Genomic DNA, 27110 nt, shown 5'->3' with positions numbered 1-27110 from the left:
CCACACACTAGAAGGTGAAGGGACGACGATGTTTCGGTCCGTCCTGGACCATTCTCAAGTCGATTGTGTCAAGTCGCAATCGACTTGAGAATGATCCAGGACGGACCGAAACGTCGTCGTCCCTTCACCTTCTAGTGTGTGGTCAGGTGAACATATTTTAAATTGTTTGCTTCTACATACCCATACATCTTGTTTTCTGGAATGGTTCTGAAAAAGTGTGGATATTTTTCATGGTCGCTGAAGATTGCTCCCTCCGCACTGTATGACAGCACTACAGTATTGAAGGTCTTGGCCACACCCGCGAGAGGCTCCACAGTTTCAGAACAAGCAGGACCTAAACACAACAAAAAGTATAATATAATGCTCATCACACACAGAGATCACACTAACGTGATGCATCAAATGAACAAATCCACAAGGGCCGTGACGAGGATTCGAACCTGCATCCGGGAGCATCCCAGACACTGCCTTAATCGACTGAGCTACGACAGGGTAAAAGGGTTGAAACCGAAGTTCTACTGAACTTACTGGATCCCGTAGCCTCTCTGAGGCACAAACCAGGCTTTTACACAACCCCTCCCTGCACCCGAGCTATGTCAATAGGCCGTTCTCCCTCTTCGCCCTTACATCAACACACGTTGATTAAGGCAGTGTCTGGGATGCTCCCGGACGCAGGTTCGAATCCTCGTCACGGCCCTTGTGGATTTGTTCATATAATACTCATCATTTAAAATCAATTATGATAATGATACAGATAAATTAAAACTAACCATAATGTGAAAATACAGTACAGACAGGAGTTTAAAAATGATGAGACTGATATATTAATACAGTACTGTATTTACAAAATGAGTGATGGTAACTGTTTATGAAGTACTGTATTCAGAGTGATGATAAATTATTTTATACATTAGCATACATTTTTTTGCATACCGTACTGTGCTCAAATGAATGTGTGTAGAGTGTATATGAAGCTAACTACAGTGCTGTATAAAGAAAATTATAAAATTACAACTTTCGTAATTTAAATCAAACTGTATTGAGAACATTTACATTATTTTCTGGAATTTGTTTTAAGATATGTACTAACCAAGAACTCCTATCATTTGCTCGAAGGTCAGGTGACTCGAGTCCTTGCGCACGTAACGGATAAACGCTGTAAGTACATCTTCACTCTTGCAGCCACCATTCTGATTCAACACGTCAATCTCAAAATCGTGCAAAACTTTATCATTTTTATTAACGTTATTGTAGGCAAGTTCAGCAGCTGAAATAAAATATGTATGTTAATAAAGGTACTGTATATAAGTAAAGAAACTTGCTCAAAGTTTAACACTCTACATCAGTCATTTTATAACACTGGGAAATAAAATGTGTTAAGTTAACAAGATTTTCCAGTCGACTTACCATTAACCAGAGTATGGCTGGAAAACCCAATATTTCTCTCACTACTCATTGGGAATATTCCTGCAATCCACAAGATTGTTTTTGCATAATAGTCATGTGATAGCCAATTCTTCCAGACAACCGTATCATCACTGCGGTTGCGCTGTAGCCACTCACAAGCAATATCCTCTATAACTTGACTTGTTGGCTGAAGAGCAGTGGAGGAGTTGGTGCTGCAGCTAGAAGCACGGTCCCCATACATAGATAACAGTTCTTGGTAATCTTCTTCACGCAGATAAAATCGTCTTATTGACTGAAATTATATTATTTAAAGTACTGTAGTTCCTTGACTTGATTTAGTACATAATAATATACAAGTATTTTGAATACAGTAAAATGTTGCTAATATGATGCAGATAATAACAGTGATGCCCAAAATTCCCATCATGAATACTAAAAGCCCCATTTACTAATTACCTCCACAGCAACTTTTGCAGCATTTAGTAGTTCTCCCCATATAAATTTCTTCATTGTATGCAGTTCATAATTGCACAAATATGAATCTTCACCTCGAAAGCTTAAGCAAGAAGGAAAAGAAACTGGCATGAATTCATCTAAATTGGACAGCAAGTTTGGCCACCAGTCAAAGAATACAATGGGCTTAGAACCCCGAAAAGTGCAAAGGAACCGAGGGTCAAGATTTGGTCCTATCCAAGCAATGCGAACGAACAGCTTCTCCTCGTCCACTTGATCCTTCAGAAACTTGGAATATGTATCTGCAAGAAAATCACAAAAAAAAAAATCAATATACTGTATATTCACACACTTAATTTACACACAAAAAAAAATTAATATGATAACCGACAAAATACTTCATACAGTTGTGTACGTGTGATTTGACTTACTGAAGCTGCCGACAAATAGAGTAGCACAGTGGGTATCGTTGTTGCAGTGTGACGGTGTATAGATGCCTTGATGACAGTAGTCAGCGTCACAGTAATACCTGTTGTTGTGAAGAACTATCAGAATATGGTTCTGCAACACACACTGGTATTATAAAATGAACAAATCCACAAGGGCCATGACGAGGATTCGAACCTGCGTCCGGGAGCATCCCAGACACTGCCTTAATTGACTGAGCTACGACAGGGTTAAAAGGGTTGAAACCGAAGTTCTACTGAACTTACTGGATCCCGTAGCCTCTCCGAGGCACAAACTGGTATTATAGTGAACTATCCCTGTGAGGTGGTCATTCCATGACATATATAGTGAAGTCTTATCAATGGACAGTAAACATAAATAAATAAACTATCTCAGGGAAAACTATCCTGCATCAGAGAGTTTATTTCACACATAAGTTAGTTATGAACCATAAAACAGTTCATTAAAAATATATACATATACTTTGAGTTTGTGAAAAGCTGCTTTCTAAGCAAGTCATGTTGCCACTTTAATTGAAGCAACATAACTTGCTGATACTTTGAATTCCTTGAAAATGAACAATCATTTTGAATACAGTACCTTGAAAATGAACAATCATTTTGAATACCTTGAAAATGAACAATCACAACAGACATTGTGATACTTTGTTCATTTTCAGATTCTCTATGACACCAACTCTACAAGAACTAAGAATAGTATATGACTCCATTGAAGAATTATGTAGAGATACTCGAGAGTCATTGGCAACAGAATCAAAACAATTAGAATAACAAATATTTAAAATGGTCTCCTCTTCTGCTCACAGTAGTTAAGCTCCGCTGACATCACAAACATAACCACCAAAGAGAGCTCGAACAATTCTAACTACCAATAAATGAAAACCTAATACAGTATCCTTAATCCCCATCTATTGGCACAAGTGCCATAAGGCACTTCTGCCAATAGGGGAGCCGGTCGGCCGAGCGGACAGCACGCTGGACTTGTGATCCTGTGGTCCTGGGTTCGATCCCAGGTGCCGGCGAGAAACAATGGGCAGAATTTCTTTCACCCTATGCCCCTGTTACCTAGCAGTAAAATAAGTATCTGGGTGTTAGTTAGCTGTCACGGGCTGCTTCCTGGGGGTGGAGGCCTGGTCGAGGACCGGGCCGCGGGGACACTAAAATGCCCCGAAATTATCTCAAGATAACCTCAAGATAAGGTAGGCCCTGGCAATCTACACCCACCTCTCGTACATCCAAGTTCACGGTAGAACACAAAGTTTTGGAGTTCCAAATAATCTCTGAAGAATATCTACTAAATGCTACTGAAGAATTGAAATTCACCTCCACGAAGCAAAATCATAGTGAGCACCTAATTACAGAACACAAGCCTTCATGATCACGAGTTACCAATGAGAAGGGATGAACTTTTAACCAAGAATGTGGTATTCTGAAGAATCATAAAGTTTGAATGCCCCAACCTAATGAAACAAAAACATTCGACCTTAGAAAAGAATGGTCACTCATTGCCTCAAAACAACACAAGAAGGAAACAGTCTTTAATGTTAGAATTGTAAAAATAGGAGAAACTCTACTCCTGTATATATAAACTTTCAGTAGACTAATCAAGCTCAATATCTAAGTGGATAGGATCTACTAGCTCTACTCTGTAAGACTACATGGTATTGGGCTCATAACTGAAAGTCCCAGGATCAATCCTCATGACAAGACAGAAATGTCTGGCCAACATTTCCATTCACCTGATGCCTCTGTTCACCTAGCAGTATGTAGGTACAGTACCAGGTATTTAGGCAACTGTTGTAGGTTGCATCTTGGAATAGGCAAAAGGGGGGATCTCTATAAACCTAAGTAGAAGCTTCCTGTCTCTGACAGTGGGAACCAAACTATTGTATGGTTCGAATCCTCATCACATTCGAACCAAACTACTGTACCTGCTTTTGCTATTCCTGCACGCTTGTATAGTAATCACCTAAGTGTAGTTACAGGATGAGAGCTACGCTCGTGGTGTCCCGTCTTCCCAGCACTCTTTGTCATATAACGCTTTGAAACTACTGACGGTCTTGGCCTCCACCACCTTCTCACCTAACTTGTTCCAACCATCAACCACTCGCTTTGTGAAAGTGAATTTTCTTATATTTCTTCGGCATCTGTGTTTAGCTAGTTTATATCTATGACCTCTTGTTCTTAAAGTTCCAGGTCTCAGGAATTCTTCCCTATCGATTTTATCAATTCCTGTTACTATTTACTAATAACTAGTTACTAGTGTGAGGTTTCGAATGTTTTGCAGGTGTTTTTGGGCGGTCCTTCTTTTGAGCCTGTTTGCTCCTGCTCTTTCCCAGGACATAGGATTGATGCAGCTTCATGCCTAGTTGCCTTTGCTGAATGCAGTCCTCATGGCAGATGACTTGTGAGCTCACTCGCACTTGGCTGGGGTCATGCATTTTCTTGGCTTCTTGGAGCTTTTTTCTGACTGGCTTCCTGATTGATTCACTTGGCTTGGGGTCAAATGCAGGTGCCTTGTTGGTGGGTGTGACAGCTTCAGTGGCTTTGCCCAAGCTGTGAATGACCATGCTTAGAGAGGCAGTTGCTGCATTCTACTCTGCCTGTTTTGTGTGTTGGTAAAGTCAACACATGTTGGTAAAGTCAAATTGACTAACCATAGGTTAATCAATCTTCGGATAGCGAGAGAATCTATCAAAACTGATGCTATTTGACTTGGTCCTTGGCCCTTTTGTCAGCTTCCTCATTTTCACCTCTCCTCTAACCAGAGGAAGTTGTTGCACAGTTCTTGTCTTCTGTGGTAGTTTCATGCTGATCCATTTCTCAATTATGTACTCAGGATTCTCTTCCTTGTTTTTGGAGGTGGTCAGGTGGGGTTGGAGCTTTGCCTATTGTTCATCAGAGTAGGTCTTCATTGGATCCAGATTCTGAGTCATGTGTCCCTCCCAGTGTTGGCCAATATTCTGCTCCTCAGCACCATTCTCACACTTTGCAATAAGACTGTGGTTTGCCCTTTTGACATCGTGTGGGAGAAGGGGGGGGGGGTTTACCTGGTTTGCCGACTCCTAGTCCCATATTTTGTTGCCTTTTGGGGTAATTTATCAAGGTCTTCAGTGAAGTTGGTCAGTCCTTCCCTGCCTACTGTGGGTCAGGGCTTTTGGAGTGGGTGGCTTCTAGCATGGTTGAGACAACCTCTTCTCTTTGTTGGGTTTTTCATCTCTTCCTGGTCCCAAATTAGGACTCGGTGATGTTCCACTTCATCCTCGATCTTTCGGTGTTGAACGCGTTAATCTTCCACCCAACTTTCTGCCTAATCACTCTGGCCTAAGTTTGCCTCGAGTTGGAGGATAGGGCTTGGATGATTATGTACCTCAAGGATGCTTACTGGCATGTCCCCATACATCCAGGATTCAGAGATTAGTTAGTTTTTGTCATAGGGTGCCAGGTTTCCCACTTCAGGGTCCTCTTAATCATTTTGAAGTTGACTCCCCATGTTTTCACCTGGTTGTTTTGAATCTTGGCAACCCATCTTCATTTCTTGGGGTTCATGTTCTGGCATACCTTAACGACTGGCTGATTTGGGCCCTCTGTCAGTCCATGTGTCAACTAGTCAGGGATCTGGTTCTTTCCCAGCTCGCCAGGTTTGGTTCCTGGTAAACTGGTGAAAGTCCTGGCTGGTTCTGTCCCAGGTTCCAACTTGGCTGCGCCTCATATGGGACTCTCAGTCAGCATCACTTACCATTCCTCACTACCTTCTAGTGTTGAAGCAGCCCCGGGTGACTCGGCAGTTGCTTGACCGGCTGTGTGAGAGGCTAAATTTGGCCTCCATGGTTTTACCACTGGGCAGGCTTGGCTCTGGGGACTGTTTTGGGTCCTCCAATTCTGCTATTTTCATTTCTGCTGCAACTGCCGGGTTCAGGCCCCAATTGCCTTCCATCACCTGCTGCTTTGCATAGTTCTTCTTTGGGATTTTTTTGGGTTCAGTTCTTAGGTGCCATCATCTGCTGTCACTAAAGTGTGTTTATAGACACATTGGCTCAGAGCTGAGGTTTCACAACCAGCACTCAAATGACCATCCAAGGTCATTGATTGGGTGCGTTCCACCAGGTTCACGGTACAGTGTGCAGGTTTGTGGCCATCTGGCATGCCCTCTGGAGAATTCGGATTCTTCCACACTCAGTCCTCTGGCTTCATTTGGACCGCTCCCTAGAGGTTCCTTGCCTGAACCGAAGGGGAGAGGGGTTCCCTTTGACCCATGGTTCTTTGGAGCTGCACATTGTGAGTCGCTCATATACTGGATTCTCAGGGTTTGGTCCTCCATGCTGTTCATATCTGGAGAGTGTCCAGCATTCTCAGAGATGGTCTCTTTCACTTCCTGCCCATCTCCATGGAGTGGACTGTCAATGCTGCCTCCTTCCAGTGGCTTTGTGAGACATTGGGGTGCCCCTCATGTATCTTTGCCCTCATGGTGGATGTCATGGTGGATTTGCCCTCATGGTAGATGTCTTTAGCTGGACTAGTAGTAGTGGGGGCTTCTTTTCCTTCTTCCACCAGTCCAGCTGTTGCTCAGGTCCTAGTCAGATTGGAGTTCTACTAGGAGAAAGGTGGTCTTTCTGCTCCTTGGTGGTCAGCTCGGCTATGGTTTTAGCCTGAATGTCTTGCACGGTGTCTGAGCCTGGGCATTTTTCTGTGGTTCCACCTCTTTCAGAAGTTTGGTCTTGTAACCTATCTTCCTGGTTCAGACATTTCCTCGGCTCTTTGCATCTGGTTTTTCTAAAGAGTCTATCACCATCTCTATGGTGAGCATGTGGCTGAATTTATGGTGTCCCACTTGCATTTGTCTTCCAGGCAGCAGTATGGGTAGCTTGGCACTCTTTTCACCACTTCCTGTTACTTTGATGCCATTCTTCTGTCTCTGTTAGCACTGTTCTTTTATTTCTCTCTTAGTTGTTTCTCGACTGGCATCCTATGCCTAACATTGTTGCCTCTTATCATTAGGTGCCGGTTGAGCTGCAATAACTTGTGTTTCAGCATCAATTACTACCTCCGTGTTGGTTCAGAAGCTGTCACGCATGTTGTTTCATCTTTAGCCTCCTCATGTGTTACCTTAGCCCTACTGGTCTCTTAATCGTGTTCTCACCTTTCTTTCATCCCCTATAGTTAGTGATTCTTTCTTTAAAGCAGTTTTTCTGTTGGTGCTTGTCTCCAGATATGGAGTTGGGGAGCTGCATACTCTTCTCCGGGGGAGAAGTTTTTTGTTATTATGGCCAGAGTGAGTGTTCTGTTCATTTACAAACCATCTCCTTTTTCTGAAAATGTATTGGTGAGCTTCCGGAGGGGTCCTTTGGTTGTTGATGCTTAGTTACATCAGCCAAGCAACCATCATGTGTTGTGCCCAGTGACGGCTCCTCACTGCTACCTTCAAGCCACTGATTCTGCCTCATTGGGCACTTTTATGAGTTTTTCTACTTCCTTGGTTCTCTGTTCCAAGACTCATGTTTCTCAGGCCATCTACATTGTAAAGTCCAGCCAACCTGTAGTCTACCTTCAGTCCATGATGTTTGTAAGAATGCTGCTCTCACAATAGTCTTTGCCATGTCTTGGGCTAATATTTGGATGCAGGGGATTTTGGCAGCCCTTTATATGGTTAATATTCCCAGGCCTCGTCAGGTCTGTGTTGCATTGAGTTGTCTCTTTTAGCCAGTTGTCTTTTCTTTATTCTGATTACTTGCCGTCTCTCCTCCTCTCTAATAGGTTTCTTATGTTCCATCTCCATTGGTAATTAGCTGTAGGAATCCACAGAGGGCTTCCCCAGAAACCCAGTGTTGAATGTAATGAAACACCTCTTTCTGGAAGAGCTTCGGTGGCTCCCCGATTCCCTCCCTCCCTTACAGGTTCATCAATTGGTGTTTGTGTTCACATCTGCTCCAAACTTGGCTTGGCTGGGGAAGACTGGAGCTCTGGACAACCCCCTTTTATTGGTTGGGTGTTTAGTGCTAATGAGGTTATCTTGAGATGATTTTGGGGCTTTTTAGTGTCCCTGCAGCCCGGTCCTCAACCAGGCGTCCACCCCCAGGAAGCAGCCCGTGACAGCTGACTAACACCCAGGTACCTATTTTACTGCTAGGTAACAGGGGCATAGGGTGAAAGAAACTCAGCCCAATGTTTCTCGCCGGCGCCTGGGATTGAACCCAGGACCACAGGATCACAAGACCAGCGTGCTGTCCGCTCGGCCGACCGGCTCCCTCAACTAATGAGCTCACACTAGTTTCAAGAGATTTGTTCATTTGTTTACATTGTTTGGGGAATTTGTTTGGTAGTTTCAAGGCTTCAGTTGTTTTCAACCCAGCTGTAGTCTATGTTGATGCATTGACTTTCTGCATGGTTTCTCGGTGGGGCGGCAGTGTCACCTGCTCTGCCTCTGTGAAGGGGGGGGGGGGAAGGGAAGGTTCTTGCTCTAATCTCTGGTAGGCTAAACAGAATTTCATGGATGGTGTGATCTAGTAGTTGGGAGCCATTTTCATATCCTTCCAACATTTGCGTGGTCATTGGGATGTTGTCTAAACTCTCTCGTGCAAACACTGACGTAAAGTATTCATTCAGGGTGTTTGCTGCCCTTTTATCATCTATTATACCTTGGTTGGTTTCATCTTTTAAGGGGTCTTACTGAGTCTTTGGTTTTGGTTTTACTTATTATTATTACTACTACAGTATTATTATAATTATAATATTTATTATTATAATAACTTACCCAGTGGAAGTCTTAGTTAATTGCCTGAGCTTAGCATCTTCTTCCCAAGTGAGCTCAAATAGTTGTGTTATATCTGGTCGCTGGAAGGACCGCCAGTGGTCCGTAATGTGGTCAGTTTGCGTGTAACTGTTGTTGGAGACATACCAACCAAATCTGGGGAGGTGGAGAGAAATGTTTCAATATAAAGTGCTGCAATATTACTACGTTGGTTGTGTGTTCTGTAATTTGTGATTAAGTTTTTTTTTATTTTATGCAAGTCTTCAAATATATAGAAAAAGCCTAAACAGCAAGTAAAACATATATGCACATCATTATTCATTACCATTTGAACTGGTCCTAATGTAAATGCTTAATACAGTATTTAGTTAATTTTCCTATGAAAGTAAATTAACCTAATTATTCATCAATTAACTCTATTTCAGAATTTCCCTCGTAAATTGGGGTAGACAATAATACTGTAATATATTTTCTAATTTTTATTCATGTATAACTAATAATTGTATATAGAGATATTCTTATACAATACTGTACCCACATCAGCATTCCGAATTAGGATGAATCATTTTGGAAAGATTTCATTACCCCCTGATGCTTCTCATTACTTAGCAGTAAGTAGGTGCCCGGGAGTTGGTAAATTATTGTGGGGCAGTTGTTCACTTCAGAGGGACCTCGATGATCCTAATGGACTACCTGTACCTGACTACAGGAAACCATATCTGAATTCTGTCTTCAGAAAATGAGATGGCATTGTGTGTTTTATTTCAAAATTAAACAAATAAAAGACTAGTTTTAGATAAAAAAAAAAGAATTGTATCATTCCATGCCTGCCTGTCCTCATTCATTTTGTTTGGTATTAAATCCACCATAACATTAACTAAAGAATTAACATAATCCAAATTGGCAACAGAGTGCAGTAGATGGTAAATTCCTTGGTGTTCTCACTGGCAAGTTGAATTTCCACGGCCATATACTAAACTTTATAATAAATAGTAAAATAGCCATATAATAAGTAGCAAAACAATTTTGTAAAACAGTTGGCGTTCTTTCTAGCATCTGATTCTACATACTGGTACCTCGTTCTGCCCTGATAACGCTTTATTACCGACTCATCTATCCTTATCTCACCTATGATATCTGTGCCTGGGGTTCTACGACCCAAAATTATCTACGACACCTAATTACTCTATATAAACAAACTCAAGCTACATACAGCACTCGGCCCCCTTATTTACATCTTTGAATATGTTTGATATTAAGTTAGATTTGTTAGATATACATAGTCTGTAGTGTATTCTATATAAAACACTGAACTGTAATGCTAATCTCGACCTTAAAGACTTCCTAAAGAGCCATAATGGAACCCATGGGCATCTTAATACAAACAAATAATTACTGTCTTTGATATTTGAAAAGTGTGACTTAACCAGAACATAAATACTCTGCTAATCAGGGGTCCAAAAATGTGGAACACCTCCCCTAATCACATCAAAGACTGTCCTCCTCTCAACCAGTTTAAAAGAGAACTAAGAACTACATATTTGATAAACAATGTAACCTACATTACTTCCTAAATGTCAATCTATGTTTCGCTGTTATTGAACATTCTTTACTAAACCTGTACTACTACCATTACCTGCCGTGTAAAAAATTTAATACAAAATTGTATTCCTTCTGTTTATGCTGTAAAATTAATATGATAAATTGCCATTTTAATCATGTAATATTTGTCATTTTATTTGTATTTCTCTAATTCCATTCATTATTCTTTATCTCATTTATTTTTAAGTACTTTAGTTTGAAATGTTCTGCATATTAGTGGCATTGGGGACTGTATTTGCCCTACCCATGAATAATACAATCTAATGTATCCTATGTATATATATATGTACTTTTGCTTTAATAAAATTATTTTATTTACCTCTCCACTTACCCTTCATCTCCTCTCTTGCCTTATAATAATAATATGTTTATTCAGGTAAAAGTACTATACATACATTCAAGATGAGTTACAAACAGAATGTTGGATTTCTAGATAAAGCTAGTACATACTATGCCTAAAGCCCCTAATTAAAGCTGGTACATACTATGCCTAAAGCCCCTAATTAAAGCTGGTACATACTATGCCTAAAGCCCCTAATTAAAGCTGGTACATACTATGCCTAAAGCCCCTAATTAGAGCTGGTACATACTATGCCTAAAGCCCCTAATTAGAGCTGGTACATACTATGCCTAAAGCCCCTAATTAGAGCTGGTACATATTATGCCTAAAGCCACTAATTAGAGCTGGTACATACTATGCCTAAAGCCCCTAATTAGAGCTGGTACATACTATGCCTAAAGCCCCTAATTAGAGCTGGTACATATTATGCCTAAAGCCACTAATTAGAGCTAATATATACTGTGCCTAAAGCCACTAATTTGAGCTAGTATACACACTGCTAAAGCCTCTAATTAAAGCTATTATATACTATACCCAAAGCCACTAATTAAAGCTAGTACATACTATGCCTAAAACCACTAATTTGAGCTAGTATATATTATGCCTAAGGCCTCTAATTAAAGCTAGTACATAGTACACCTAAAGCCTACTAATGTGCACAGCGTCTCTCAGCGTATATATTGAGTGTATTGACCCCCACTCTTGCTAGGTCATGTCTTGATAAGGGTCCAAGGCGGACCAAAATATTGTCACTTTCATTTGACGTGTATGGGTTTGGTGGCATATATATATATATATTACCTGCTGCCAGAGGAATGCGAGCCACAGTCACTCCTGGCTATTCTATCCTCCTCACGAGAGCTGGGTGGCTGCCACACCTCCAGGTTGATCATGGCAATGGGTATAGTGCCTCCATTACCATTCCTGAGAGTAAACAAAAGTTATATTTAACCATCATTGATCATATTAACAATAACAAACTACTGCTCAAAAATGAGCTTTGGGTAGGGAAAGCGCTAAGCCAGCTAGCATAAATCAAAGGCTCAGATTGGGGACTTGTTTATTTTATAATAGTAAATAATAAATTGATAATAAATAATAAATGAATAATAATTTGCAAGCTAGTGTGTGAGCTAGACATTTTGTTCTATTTTACTTTTTGTATTTTTCCTGCGAGTTGGTGTAAGTAACTTGTGACAGGGCTCTCGTAATTTTACGATTTTTCCTGTAAAAGCTACAATTAAATTGCATTTGTAGGCTTACATGTATGCAAGAAAGATGACTTTTTTACAATAGTTTTCAGAAATCCAGTCCCCTCAGAAAACCCACCGCTTTTTTGGGAAAAGCAGTGTTCTTTTTTTTTTCTAATCATATACACCGCCCCACGGGACCAAAGAGCCAGAGCTCAACCCCCGCAAGCACAACTAGGTGAGTTTGGGAGCAGCTGAAGTGCAGTTGTCCTGACAATGGGCGATGGCTTATATTTTGAGTGCAACCTCTCCTTTTACAAATTACGCCTGAATATGGCTATTTTCCCGTATGGCCGAAAATGGACAATTTGAAAATGAAAAATAACTGAAAATAAATTTTGGAATTTTTTTTCCAAAACAGCAAGTTAAGGGTCCTCTGGTCCCTTAACAGGCCCCTTGCAGAAAGGCAAGAAGTTCTTCTAAGGTTTCAAAACATCATGAAAACCGTTAATTGAAAGTTTCCTCTTCTAACCTAACCAAGTAAGCTGGAGGACTCGAACAGAAAACGGGACATTACATCACTTTTGTGAGCAGATTTAATTTCAAATTACAGTATGTCCATTTTTGGCTATAGCGTGCATACGAGTGAAGAGCGACTTAGTTTTAAGAGAACGGGTTATATCCACCGCTGCCCACTGGATAGGGGAGGGGGGGGACAGTATGAAGGACAAACATATCAATTATGACTCTAGCTCTCCACATATGTCAGTTGCTTAACTTAGAAACTGTACTTGTGGTCGATCTCGAACACATTTATGATGTGACGACTTATACTGAATTTTATAACTAGCTCATCAAGATTATAACTTGCTTAGCTAAATGAATTGTGGGGTTCAGTCCCTGAGGCCATTATGTGCCTCTGTAACCCTTCCCACTACCGCCCACAAGATGGGTATGGGGTGCATAATAAATGAACTAAACTAACTCTACCCTCCCCTTAATCTCACTCACACACTTCTGACATGGATGACAAATTGTCTGACAGAAAAACGAGGGCAATATATCAGACTGGAGGAGAGTTACCAGTGGAGTACCACAGGGTTCAGTCCTAGCACCATATTTATTTATTTATATATATATACAAGAAGGTACCTTGGGATTGTGAGGATAAATAGCATAGTAATTACATTCTTGTAAAGCCACTAGTACACGCAGCATTTCGGGCAGATGTTCATTGATGTACAAGGGGCCTCGTAGCCTGGTGGATAGCGCGCAGGACTCGTAATTCTGTGGCGCGGGTTCGATTCCCGCACGAGGCAGAAACAAATGGGCAAAGTTTCTTTCACCCTGAATGCCCCTGTTACCTAGCAGTAAATAGGTACCTGGGAGTTAGTCAGCTGTCACGGGCTGCTTCCTGGGGGTGGAGGCCTGGTCGAGGACCGGGCCGCGGGGACACTAAAGCCCCGAAATAATCTCAAGATAACCTCAAGATATAATGTTCATTGTCTATATATAAATGATCTACCAGAAGGAGGAGTACAGAATTAAATGAATATGTTTGCTGATGCTGCCAAGCTACTAGGAAAGATAAGAAACTTAGATGATGGTCATGCCCTTCAAGAAGACCTGGACAAAATAAGTGTATAGAGCAATATTTGGCAAATGGAATTTAATGTGAATAAATGCCATGTTATGGAATAGGAGAAAATAGGCCACACACAACCTACAAATTACAGGTATGTGAAAAAGCTTTAAACAATTCTGATAGAGATCTAAGGGTGGTTCTGGATAAAAACTGTCACCTGTGGATCATATAAATAACATTGTGCGGGGAGTTTATGTCAAGCTTTCCAACTTCAGAATCTCTTTTTAAATATATGGATTGCAAAATATTAAAGAAATTATTTATGACCTTTGTAAGACCATAGTTGGAATATGCAGCAGTTGTATGGAGCCCATATCTCGAGAAGCACATCAATAAACTGGAAAAGGTGCAACGGCATGCTACAAAATGGCTTCTAGAACTAAAAAACAAGAGGTATGAAGAGAGGTTAGAGGCATTAAATATGACAAAACTAGAAGATAGAATGGTGACCAAACGACACATCAGAAGATAGAGAAACGTCGTCGCCTCCTCATCTTCTGTTGTGGTTTGGTTATCATATCTTCAGCCCCGTTATTGTGACTCATCGTCTGCATATATAAGATAGAAGAAAAAAGGGAGTGATATGGTCACTTACAAAATAACTGCAGGAATTTTACCAAATAGACAAAGAGGAATTCCTGAAACCAGCAGCTTCAAGAACAAGAAGACACAGATTCAAGCTATGGAAACAAATGTGCTGAATAAATATTAAAAAGTTTTATTTTGCAATCAGACTGGAAGACGGATCAAGTTAAATGAGACGGTGGTGGAGGCCGAAACCGTCAGTAGTTTCAAAGCATCATATACGACAAAGAGTACTGGGAAGACGGGACACCACAAGCGAAGCTCTCATCCTGTGACTACACTTAGGTAATTAACTACACACACACACATAAATTAACAATCCTGTAATCCGACATCTAATATGTAGTGTAATCAGTTCCAGAAATAATCAGCGATATTTCCAACCCAACACCAATAACATGTATGTGAATTTAACCACCAAAATATTCCAAACCTCGAACCTCAGCCATAATATATATAGACTTGAGAAAATGACATACCTGCTAGTTGCATTAAGTCGCTCTAGTGCTTTTGTAAGGTTAAAACTGTCTTCTTCATAATGTGAGATGGATACATTCTGATAGCCCAAGCCTTCCTGTAAATATAGAGTCAAACTTTAAACATAATCAGAGGCTGGAAAGCTGTATGTAAAAGGCTACAGTACTGTAATAAATAAAATAAAATAAATTGTTATTCAGGTAAGGTACATACATACAAGGTAAGATACAAAGTTGATGGAGTTATAGATAGAGCTAGTACATACAATGCCTAAAGCCACTATTACGCAAAGCGTTTCGGGCAGATAATATAAAGAGTAAAGAATATATGTAAATATAAAGAGAGCAACACTGAATACTTAGATTCAATAAGACTTCATCGTTGTGTTTTCTTGGATTAGCCCCTTGTGGCTCCCAATTATTAGGTCAATTTGCTCAATTTGCTCATATAGGTCATATGAGCCGTGATATTCTTCGGCCTACCTTAGGCCTACCGGGAACCAGAGGCTGTTGTTTGAGATTCCCTACTTGGAACAAAAAGTTCCAAGTAGCACGGGCTATGGTGAGCCCATAATGGACTTACCTGGCACAGGAGAGGGGCTGGACCAGAGGCAGAACTAGCTGACTCCTCTTAAAGAGGTGCAGGGAGATGAGGTGCAGACTGGATGGGTAAACTGGTGGCTCACTTGCTTAATCTTTACAGCATACTGAGGTCTGATTTTACAGCCATGTAACCCAGGCTGTAGTGGGTGGCTTTAGGTCCCCTGTAACACCCCGGTGCTTGGGTGTCCTGCCTGGTGCAGCCGTCGGCTCCCGCCACTCCCCCGCGGGTCTGGCGCGGCCAGAGCATATATCACCTTCGAACTCGCTCTTTTGCCAGGGGAGAGTTCGAGACCCGTTTGTCGTTCCTGCCTCGCGGGGCAACACTCTTTTGTTCTGCTTCTGCCATGGTCGGTGACACCTACAACCTGAATTGACCTGATTTTACCTGAGAGCTACTAACACTAGTGGCCTCGACGAGGACAGGAAGCCGCCGGGTTATCGAAGGTCCCCCCAATTTGCCTTTGACAGGGGGGACTCTCCTATCTCACTCAACTCAGAGTCTTATTTTGAATTTGAATTTTGAATTTTGAATTTGAATTTTGCGGGGTTATGCTTCCCATGTGAGACATTGAGCAGGCCCTCCAGATGTGGTCAGTGTGCACTAATGTAGACTTCCTCAACTTAATATTCAGCTTTACAAGCTAAGCTGCTGGTATAATACATTCAACGACATTAGCTAAAAACAAAATACATTAGCTTCATATATACAATACAATTTCAATCAATTATGACCTAATTTATGCGAAAACATGATGACTTTTAAATACATATTAACTGCAGGTCTTTAATAATATAAGTTAACAATCACGAGACAAATATAAATAGACCAAAATCAAATTATAAACATAAATCAGTCATAAAGTAGACACGTTAACAGGTGGCAGCGGTGCCAGCCATGACTGGTGATGGGGAGTGTCATCATGACACATGATGACACATGACACATCATGACACACATCATGAAGGCCCACTGGCGCCAGCAACTACCATAACTCACCGTACCATCACTCTTCAACACACTCATCACCTCTGGGAACTCATTGAAGACCCTTTATGTCAATATCCGGCCAATGGTCTTTAAAATCAATGTGATGAATATTACTGGGACCACCTGTCCTCTCATTTTTACACGTAGCATATTTTTAAACAGAATCGACAAATACGTTACAAATACGACGTATTAATACAAATTAAAGCACCATAATATTGACGCTTTCTACGCACCAGACTCTATAGATCAGCTGTGTGCTGACTGGTTAGACTAAACAGTTGCATATTGTACGGAGTGGACACTTGAGGGATCCGGGAAGGGGGGGAGAGATACAAGGGGGTTGAGTACTAACCTCTAGGAGGATCTTGACAACCGCAGTGGTCAGCTGGTGAGAGAGTCTCTGGGAGGTGTCAAGGGTGAGTGCCAGTTGCCGCTGCTCCCGTTTGTCATACACGTATCTTGGCGGTGGCACTGGAACACACACAGGCACACATTAGTGATTGACAGTTGAGAGGCGGGCCCAAAGAGCCAGAGCTCAACCCCCGCAAGCACAACTAGATAAACACACACACACACACATCTACTTGTGATATTATGAGAACACAAGATTAAATGACACTGCAGGTGGTGTATTGGCCCCTGTGAGGAAGCTTCTATGTATTATATGCACTCATAATAACATGTATCTTAAGCCAGTAATCTCGTGTCTACCCAGTAATTTGTTCCATACATCAATCACCCTATTTCCAAATCAGTATTTATCCAGGTCTTTCCAGAATAACTCAATTTGTATCCCATGTTTCCAGTTCAGTTCTATTTTGCAATACATACATACACAATATTATATATATATATATATATATATATATATATATATATATATATATATATATATATATATATATATTATATTATATTATATATATATATATATATATTATATTATATATATATATATATATATATTATATTATATATATATATATATATATATATATATATATATATATATATATATATATATATATATATATATATGTCGTACCTAGTAGCCAGAACGCACTTCTCAGCCTACTATGCAAGGCCCGATTTGCCTAATAAGCCAAGTTTTCATGAATTAATGTTTTTTCGGCTACCTAACCTACCTAACCTAACCTAACCTAACTTTTTCGGTTACCTAACCTAACCTAACCCATAAAGATAGGTTAGGTTAGGTTAGGTAGGGTTGGTTAGGTTCGGTCATATATCTACGTTAATTTTAACTCCAATAAAAAAAATTGACCTCAAACATAATGAAAGGGGTAGCTTTATCATTTCATAAGAAAAAAATTAGAGAAAATATATTAATTCAGGAAAACTTGGCTTATTAGGCAAATCGGGCCTTGCATAGTAGGCTGAGAAGTGCGTTCTGGCTACTAGGTACGACATATATATATATATATATATATATATATATATATATATATATATATATATATATATGACGACGTGTATTGAATTTTGTATCTAGCTTAGCTAAATGAATTGTAGGGTTCAGTCCCTGAGCCCATCTTATCTTGAGATGATTTCGGGGCTTTAGTGTCCCCGCGGCCCGGTCCTCGACCAGGCCTCCACCCCCAGGAAGCAGCCCGTGACAGCTGACTAACACCCAGGTACCTATTTTACTGCTAGGTAACAGGGGCATAGGATGAAAGAAACTCTGCCCATTGTTTCTCGCCGGCGCCTGGGATCGAACCCGGGACCACAGGATCACAAGTCCAGCGTGCTGTCCGCTCGGCCCCCATTATGTTCCTCTGTAACTACCGTCCACGAGATGGGTATGGGTTGCATAATAAATGAACCAAACTAAAGTAATTCCTGGGACTAACTTTGTCATCATTCTCTGCACACATTCAAGTGTATTTGTTCTTTAGTATGGAGACCAAAACTGAACTGCAACGTGTGGTTTTCAAAATCCAATACTGGTTGTTTCTTATTTCCAGCAGATCTAAGACAATCAGCGTCTGCTGATTGTCTTAAGAGATCTAAGACGTTATTGTTATAAACTAGCCCCTTCGTGAATCTAGCCCCAGTCCAAAAATGGACTGGGGCTAGATTCACGAAGCAGTTACTCAAGCACTTACGAACCTGCTCATCTTTTCTCAATCTTTGGCGGCTTTGTTTACAATTATTAAACAGTTAATGAGCTCCGAAGCACCAGGAGGCTGTTTATAACAAAAACAACAGTTGATTGGCAAGTTTTCATGCTTGTAAACTGTTTAATAAATGTAACCAAAGCCGTCAAAGATTGAGAAAAGATGTACACGTTCGTAAGTGCTTGCTTAACTGCTTCGTGAATCTGGCCCCCTGGTCGGGGACCGGGCCGCGGGGACGCTAAGCCCCGGAACCATCGCAAGGTAAGGTAACTACTACTTAACAGGTCTCTAGCTCGAACTTAACTCCATTAATGCTAACTCCCAGCTTGAAAATAACCAGGCCTTAATACACCTTAGGATAAGCCCTACAATACCTTGTGCCTTAACATTGTAATGAGTCCTTATGAGATACAATATCAAAGGCCTTATCAAGATAAAGACTGTTACAATCGTCTCAAGATATTTCAATGACGTCTGGCAGAACCAAACCATAAGGCCTCCTTAAACAATAAAGCAAGAATGGGAGAAAGTGAGAGAATCCCAGACGCTGCAAAAATATTTTAAGATATAATGTTACTCACAGGTAAGATTTCTTTCTTCCAGCTTGATGCATTTGTGGGAGTGGACATGACAGGGAGAAGACGCCCACACGAGGAGAAACACCGCCCACCACAGCAGGCGGTGGGCGGGGTGGCAGGCCGTGGGCGTGGTGTGGGTGGTGGCACTCGCGCCTCTGGGGACGATCGGGGAGGTGGCGGCACTGGCAGCAGGTCCATGGGGCTTCTTTGGGGAGTAGGGAATGGCTGCAGTTTCCCCGGGGTTGGTTTGGGAGGGGGAAGAAGAGGTGGCGATTGGGGTTCCTCTGGGGACGATCGGGGAGGTGGCGGCACTGGCAGCAGGTCCATGGGGCTTCTTTGGGAAGTAGGGAATGGCTGCAGTTTCCCCGGGGTTGGCTTGGAAGGGGGAAGAAGAGGTGGCGATTGGGGTTCCTCTGGGGTTGGACGGGGAGCAGGGGGCCCGGGAAGCAGGGGTTGGGATCCCCTGGGGGATAGTGGAGGCGGTGGCAGGGTGCCCCCGGGTGAGGGAGAGTGTAGGGGTCCAGGTGACAGTAGTGGAGGCGGTGGCAGGGTGCCCCCGGGTGAGGGAGAGTGTAGGGGTCCAGGTGACAGTAGCTCCCGCCATCACTTCCTGCCCGCCCGGCTCACACCTCTGCAACAAGACAAGTCATCATGTTAACTCATTGTTTACCTTCCATTATAACCTCACACATAATAATGTGTAACAATATTTATATATGAACCAGGGGCCAGATTCACGAAGCAGCTACGAACCTGTTCATCTTTGCTCAATCTTTGGCGGCTTTGTTTACAATTATTAAACAGTTAATGAGCTCCGAAGCACCAGGAGGCTGTTTATAACAATAACAACAGTTGATTGGCAAGTTTTCATGCTTGTAAACTGTTTAATAAATGTAACCAAAGCCGTCAAAGATTGAGGAAAGATGTACACGTTCGTAAGTGCTTGCGTAACTGCTTCGTGAATCTGGCCCGAAGACACCACTGGAGCACTACACCAGGGGACACAGCACGGGCTCTCTCATGGTATGACGCCGCTGCTGGAGTGTGGAGTAGCGATTTCAACGCCATCTATGGACCTGTACTCCAACTCCCAGGTATTAGATGCAACGCAGACAACGCCATCTGTTGGCGGTTGTGCGGCGTCAGTGAAAGGCTCCTGTTTCATATCTCAGTTAGGAAGTGAGGTCGATGATGATGACCCAACCCGTCCTCTTAAAAATAACGTCACTTTTGGCTGGTATGCGCGGCACTATGGCCAAATTTCGACGTAATTTGAAATGAAATTGACTCACAAAAGTGACGTACTGTCCTGTTTTCTGTTTGAGTCGTCCGGCTTACTCGGTAAGGTTAGAAGAGGAAACTTTCAATTAAAGTTTTTCATAACGTTCTGAAAATTTACGAGAATTTCCTGCCCACCTAACCTATCAGAGGACCCTTAACTTACTGTTGTTGAAAAAAAAATCCCAAATTTATTTTCATTTTCAAATTACGTCCACTTTCGGCCATACGGACAAACGGCCAAAAGCGACGTTATTTTTAAGAGGACAGGTTGGATGACCTCCAACCATCTTCTCTTTCTCTCTCTGGTGGGTGGCGTAACGATATCAACGCCGCCTAGGTTGTGAAAGCAATTACAATTTCAATTCCCCGATGGAAGGGTGTTCAAGTATGTTTATTGAGATAAGCAATAAATACATCTCAAAGGGATAGAGTAGCTTAGGCTATTTCTACCCCCCAGGAAGGGTGTTATCCTAAGGTCACCCAGCATACTGTGTCTAGCTAATGACATTTTATGTTCACAGAGGTGACGAAAGGAGGCGATTGGGCTAAGGAAAGCAGTTCACCTTGGGCAGTCCAGAACTCTTGACTTGGTCCTGTGAGAGGACAACGTGGCCGCCGTCGGTGGTAGCAGTGTTGTACGGACCGACGTACCCGGGATTTGGCCAAGAAGAGTTTCAAGAGGACAGTAGTGCGTCTGTTGAGAAGTGCTGCTAGTGACTTATGCCAGGGTGTTAGCTACCCCTGTACGTGATTATTTGAGACCCCTGTCAGCGTGTTGCTGACACCCTCTGCCAGTGTGTTTCTGGAGAGCAGATGTGGGGGTATTGGCACATATTGACGTGTGTGGACTGTCCCACGATGAAGGTGAACTCGCCGGTGACTACCATTGAGTGTGGACGACGTGTATCTGAACATAATGGATTTGCCGGGATTTGATGAACACTGCTGAGCTATAGTGTCCTGAGTGAAAGTGAATAAGTGTAAATGAGTAGTAATACTTGGAGAAATAATAATAAATTGGTGAAGATGTAATTGCATATTGTTTATCCCCCCTTTATTTTTTACACTACTACTTGCCACAGCCAGTTCTTGAAAACTTACCATCGACTTGAGGTAGGATCAAGAAGTTGTTATAAGACACGTTAACAAGAAATAACCCGTTTACTGGCCCCAGCTGGCACTGACAGCTCCCACAACTAATATTCCTTAACACACTCACTTTAATAAGTGTCTTAATTAAATAATAACTCCTCATTATAACTCTTCATAAAAGCTCAGCTCAGCGGGTTTATATTTTTAGCTAATGTCCTAAACATGCTCACCCCCCCCCCCAGACCCTTCCTGCACCCTCCCAGCACCCCCACTACACCCTAGCACCCTAGTACACCCTCCCAGCACCTCCCAGCACCCTCCCAGCACCCTCCCAGCAACCACCCATTCCAGGAAAACCATTTAAATAAATTATATTACTTGTTATCAAGAGTAAACAAAATGCAGTAATTATAGAGAGTAGTCGGTTATAATGACATGCATGAGTTATCTATCTCTTACTCTCTTTCTCTCTCTCTCTCTGTCTCTCTCTCTCTGTCTCTCTCTCTCTCTTACTCTCTCCCTCCCTCCCTCCCTCTCCCTAACGATGCAATATAAACATAGACGAAAACTGTCAATTAAGGCAGCTTCCTCACTATAAACAAACTAGCTAATTGCAATATTCGACGCGCCCAATATTCGACGCGCCCAATATAAAATGACAAATTTGAAACCATATTCGAGCGAATACTTTAATATTCCCCTTTACTTTCCTATCTAATAAAACAACGTTATTATTCACTAATAAAGAGAGTGAACAAGATATCAAATCTTAAAAAAAGGAAAAACGTAAATGGATTAAATTGAATAAAATGTTTGTGAAAAAAGCTACAGTTGAAAACATTCCTGTGACTGAGAACGGCGGAAAAATATGCTATCACTGACGGAGTTTTTTGTTCGTAGTGCTCAAAGTCATATATATATTATATGTGTTATTAACTGCTCACAAAATGTATTTTAGGAGCATATAACTTCCGAGTTTTCAGTGCTACAGCCCCTGGTTCAGTGCTACAGCTGACTACAGCCCCTGGTTCAGTGCTACAGCTGACTACAGCCCCTGGTTCAGTGCTACAGCTGACTACAGCCCCTGGTTCAGTGCTACAGCTGACTACAGCCCCTGGTTCAGTGCTACAGCTGACTACAGCCCCTGGTTCAGTGCTACAGCTGACTACAGCCCCTGGTTCAGTGCTACAGCTGACTACAGTCTCTGGTTCAGTGCTACAGCTGACTACAGCCCCTGGTTCAGTGCTACAGCTGACTACAGCCCCTGGTTCAGTGCTACAGCTGACTACAGTCTCTGGTTCAGTGCTACAGCTGACTACAGCCTCTGGTTCAGTGCTACAGCTGACTACAGCCCCTGGTACAGTGCTACAGCTGACTACAGTCTCTGGTTCAGTGCTACAGCTGACTACAGTCTCTGGTTCAGTGCTACAGCTGACTACAGTCTCTGGTTCAGTGCTACAGCTGACTACAGCCTCTGGTTCAGTGCTACAGCTGACTACAGTCCCTGGTTCAGTGCTACAGCTGACTACAGCCTCTGGTTCAGTGCTACAGCTGACTACAGCCTCTGGTTCAGTGCTACAGCTGACTACAGTCTCTGGTTCAGTGCTACAGCTGACTACAGTCTCTGGTTCAGTGCTACAGCTGACTACAGTCTCTGGTTCAGTGCTACAGCTGACTACAGCCTCTGGTTCAGTGCTACAGCTGACTACAGCCCCTGGTTCAGTGCTACAGCTGACTACAGCCTCTGGTTCAGTGCTACAGCTGACTACAGTCTCTGGTTCAGTGCTACAGTCTCTGGTTCAGTGCTACAGCTGACTACAGTCTCTGGTTCAGTGCTACAGCTGACTACAGTCTCTGGTTCAGTGCTACAGCTGACTACAGTCTCTGGTTCAGTGCTACAGTCTCTGGTTCAGTGCTACAGTTGACTACAGTCCCTGGTACAGTGCTACAGCTGACTACAGTCTCTGGTTCAGTGCTATAGCTGACTACAGCCCCTGGTTCAGTGCTACAGCTGACTACAGTCCCTGGTTCAGTGCTACAGCTGACTACAGCCCCTGGTTCAGTGCTACAGCTGACTACAGCCTCTGGTTCAGTGCTACAGCTGACTACAGCCCCTGGTTCAGTGCTACAGCTGACTACAGCCCCTGGTTCAGTGCTACAGCTGACTACAGTCTCTGGTTCAGTGCTACAGCTGACTACAGTCTCTGGTTCAGTGCTACAGCTGACTACAGCCTCTGGTTCAGTGCTACAGCTGACTACAGCCCCTGGTACAGTGCTACAGCTGACTACAGTCTCTGGTTCAGTGCTACAGCTGACTACAGTCTCTGGTTCAGTGCTACAGCTGACTACAGTCTCTGGTTCAGTGCTACAGCTGACTACAGCCTCTGGTTCAGTGCTACAGCTGACTACAGTCCCTGGTTCAGTGCTACAGCTGACTACAGCCTCTGGTTCAGTGCTACAGCTGACTACAGCCTCTGGTTCAGTGCTACAGCTGACTACAGTCTCTGTTCAGTGCTACAGCTGACTACAGTCTCTGGTTCAGTGCTACAGCTGACTACAGTCTCTGGTTCAGTGCTACAGCTGACTACAGCCTCTGGTTCAGTGCTACAGCTGACTACAGCCCCTGGTTCAGTGCTACAGCTGACTACAGCCTCTGGTTCAGTGCTACAGCTGACTACAGTCTCTGGTTCAGTGCTACAGTCTCTGGTTCAGTGCTACAGCTGACTACAGTCTCTGGTTCAGTGCTACAGCTGACTACAGTCTCTGGTTCAGTGCTACAGTCTCTGGTTCAGTGCTACAGTTGACTACAGTCCCTGGTACAGTGCTACAGCTGACTACAGTCTCTGGTTCAGTGCTACAGCTGACTACAGCCCTGGTTCAGTGCTACAGCTGACTACAGTCCCTGGTACAGTGCTACAGCTGACTACAGTCTCTGGTACAGTGCTACAGCTGACTACAGTCTCTGGTTCAGTGCTACAGCTGACTACAACCCCTGGTTCAGTGCTACAGCTGACTACAGCCTCTGGTTCAGTGCTACAGCTGACTACAGCCTCTGGTTCAGTGCTACAGCTGACTACAGCCCCTGGTACAGTGCTACAGCTGACTACAGCCTCTGGTTCAGTGCTACAGCTGACAACAGCCCCTGGTTCAGTGCTACAGCTGACTACAGCCCCTGGTTCAGTGCTACAGCTGACTACAGTCCCTGGTTCAGTGCTACAGCTGACTACAGCCCCTGGTTCAGTGCTACAGCTGACTACAGTCTCTGGTTCAGTGCTACAGCTGACTACAGTCTCTGGTTCAGTGCTACAGCTGACTACAGCCTCTGGTTCAGTGCTACAGCTGACTACAGCCCCTGGTTCAGTGCTACAGCTGACTACAGCCCCTGGTACAGTGCTACAGCTGACTACAGCCCCTGGTTCAGTGCTACAGCTGACTACAGCCCCTGGTTCAGTGCTACAGCTGACTACAGTCTCTGGTTCAGTGCTACAGCTGACTACAGTCCCTGGTTCAGTGCTACAGCTGACTACAGTCTCTGGTTCAGTGCTACAGCTGACTACAGTCCCTGGTTCAGTGCTACAGCTGACTACAGTCTCTGGTTCAGTGCTACAGCTGACTACAGTCCCTGGTTCAGTGCTACAGCTGACTACAGCCCCTGGTTCAGTGCTACAGCTGACTATAGTCCCTGGTTCAGTGCTACAGCTAACTACAGCCCCTGGTACAGTGCTACAGCTGACTACAGCCTCTGGTTCAGTGCTACAGCTGACTACAGCCCCTGGTTCAGTGCTACAGCTGACTACAGCCTCTGGTTCAGTGCTACAGCTGACTACAGCCCCTGGTTCAGTGCTACAGCTGACTACAGCCTCTGGTTCAGTGCTACAGCTGACTACAGCCTCTGGTTCAGTGCTACAGCTGACTACAGCCCCTGGTACAGTGCTACAGCTGACTACAGCCTCTGGTTCAGTGCTACAGCTGACTACAGCCCCTGGTTCAGTGCTACAGCTGACTACAGCCTCTGGTTCAGTGCTACAGCTGACTACAGCCTCTGGTTCAGTGCTACAGCTGACTACAGCCCCTGGTACAGTGCTACAGCTGACTACAGCCTCTGGTTCAGTGCTACAGCTGACTACAGCCCCTGGTTCAGTGCTACAGCTGACTACAGCCTCTGGTTCAGTGCTACAGCTGACTACAGCCTCTGGTTCAGTGCTACAGCTGACTACAGCCTCTGGTTCAGTGCTACAGCTGACTACAGCCCCTGGTTCTGTGCTACAGCTGACTACAGCCCCTGGTACAGTGCTACAGCTGACTACAGTCTCTGGTTCAGTGCTACAGCTGACTACAGTCTCTGGTTCAGTGCTACAGCTGACTACAGTCTCTGGTTCAGTGCTACAGCTGACTACAGTCTCTGGTTCAGTGCTACAGCTGACTACAGTCTCTGGTTCAGTGCTACAGCTGACTACAGCCCCTGGTTCAGTGCTACAGCTGACTACAGTCTCTGGTTCAGTGCTACAGCTGACTACAGCCCCTGGTTCAGTGCTACAGCTGACTACAGTCCCTGGTTCAGTGCTACAGCTGACTACAGTCTCTGGTTCAGTGCTACAGCTGACTACAGTCTCTGGTTCAGTGCTACAGCTGACTACAGTCTCTGGTTCAGTGCTACAGCTGACTACAGTCTCTGGTTCAGTGCTACAGCTGACTACAGTCTCTGGTTCAGTGCTACAGCTGACTACAGCCTCTGGTTCAGTGCTACAGCTGACTACAGTCCCTGGTTCAGTGCTACAGCTGACTACAGTCTCTGGTTCAGTGCTACAGCTGACTACAGTCTCTGGTTCAGTGCTACAGTTAGAAAATGGAAGCGGCTCGTGAAATAGACATATTGTCCCGTTTTCTGTTTTAGGTTCTCTGGCAGGTTAGGAGAAGGGCACTTTAGTACGATAGTTTCCCCTCAGGGGAGAAGAACCACTCGCGAGACCCTGTGCAGGTAAGTTCCAGGTAACGCTGGAACAAGCCAAATAGCATCTTGCAATAGACTTGTGGACAGCACACTGGACTTGTGATCCTGTGGTCCTGGGTTCGATCCCAGGCGTCGGCGAGAAACAATGGGCAGAGTTTCTTTCACCCTATGCCCCTGTTACCTAGCAGTAAAATAGGTACCTGGGTGTTAGTCAGCTGTCACGGGCTGCTTCCTGGGGATGGAGGCCTGGTCGAGGACCGGGCCGCGGGGACACTAAAGCCCCGAAACCATCTCAAGATAACCTCAAGATAACCTCAAGATAACCTCTCCAAGAAGGTGAATAGTGAAATGCTCAATAGAAGTGGTGGAAGCCACCTCCAGCCACTTGGGCTGGACGGTAGAGCGACGGTCTCGCTTCATGCAGGTCGGCGTTCAATCCCCGACCGTCCACAAGTGGTTGGGGCACCATTCCTTTCCCCCCGTCCATCCCAAATCCTTATCCTGATCCCTTCCCAGTGTTCTATAGTCGTAATGGCTTGGCGCTTTCCCCCCTGATAATTCCCTTC

The 27110-nt window shown here is 43.5% G+C and overlaps 2 protein-coding genes across 4 annotated transcripts in view; one reads left to right on the top strand and one right to left on the bottom strand.

The window, feature by feature from the left end:
• The window catches only part of LOC123768923 (uncharacterized), a 280886-nt gene that overhangs the window by 46549 nt on the left and 207227 nt on the right, over positions 1-27110 (bottom strand). The window contains exons 2-11 of one of the 3 annotated variants that reach the window (XM_045759745.2): positions 19224-19851; positions 16860-16978; positions 14917-15011; positions 11819-11941; positions 9079-9231; positions 2292-2389; positions 1864-2162; positions 1408-1699; positions 1091-1267; positions 181-334 (exon numbers count right to left, since the gene is read on the bottom strand). In XM_045759745.2, the coding sequence (XP_045615701.2) occupies positions 181-334; positions 1091-1267; positions 1408-1699; positions 1864-2162; positions 2292-2389; positions 9079-9231; positions 11819-11941; positions 14917-15011; positions 16860-16978; positions 19224-19824 (2111 nt within the window). In that variant the 5' untranslated portion in view covers positions 19825-19851. Of the gene's footprint in view, positions 1-180; positions 335-1090; positions 1268-1407; positions 1700-1863; positions 2163-2291; positions 2390-9078; positions 9232-11818; positions 11942-14916; positions 15012-15496; positions 15834-16859; positions 16979-19223; positions 19852-27110 lie in introns of those variants that run through there. The other 2 variants (XM_069309127.1, XM_045759749.2) reach the window with 2 other exon arrangements.
• LOC138354672 (pneumococcal serine-rich repeat protein-like) lies at positions 20246-26461 on the top strand. Its single transcript, XM_069309029.1, has 4 exons — positions 20246-20457; positions 22585-23505; positions 23597-24304; positions 24565-26461. Exons 1-4 carry the CDS (start codon positions 20246-20248, stop codon positions 26459-26461), a joined length of 3738 nt encoding a protein of 1245 aa, XP_069165130.1.

This window comes from Procambarus clarkii, chromosome 64 (genome assembly GCF_040958095.1).
Source record: "Procambarus clarkii isolate CNS0578487 chromosome 64, FALCON_Pclarkii_2.0, whole genome shotgun sequence".
NCBI classification, from domain to species: domain Eukaryota; kingdom Metazoa; phylum Arthropoda; class Malacostraca; order Decapoda; family Cambaridae; genus Procambarus; species Procambarus clarkii.
Note: the sequence above shows the minus strand (reverse complement) of the source record. Positions and strands in the feature narration are given on the sequence as shown.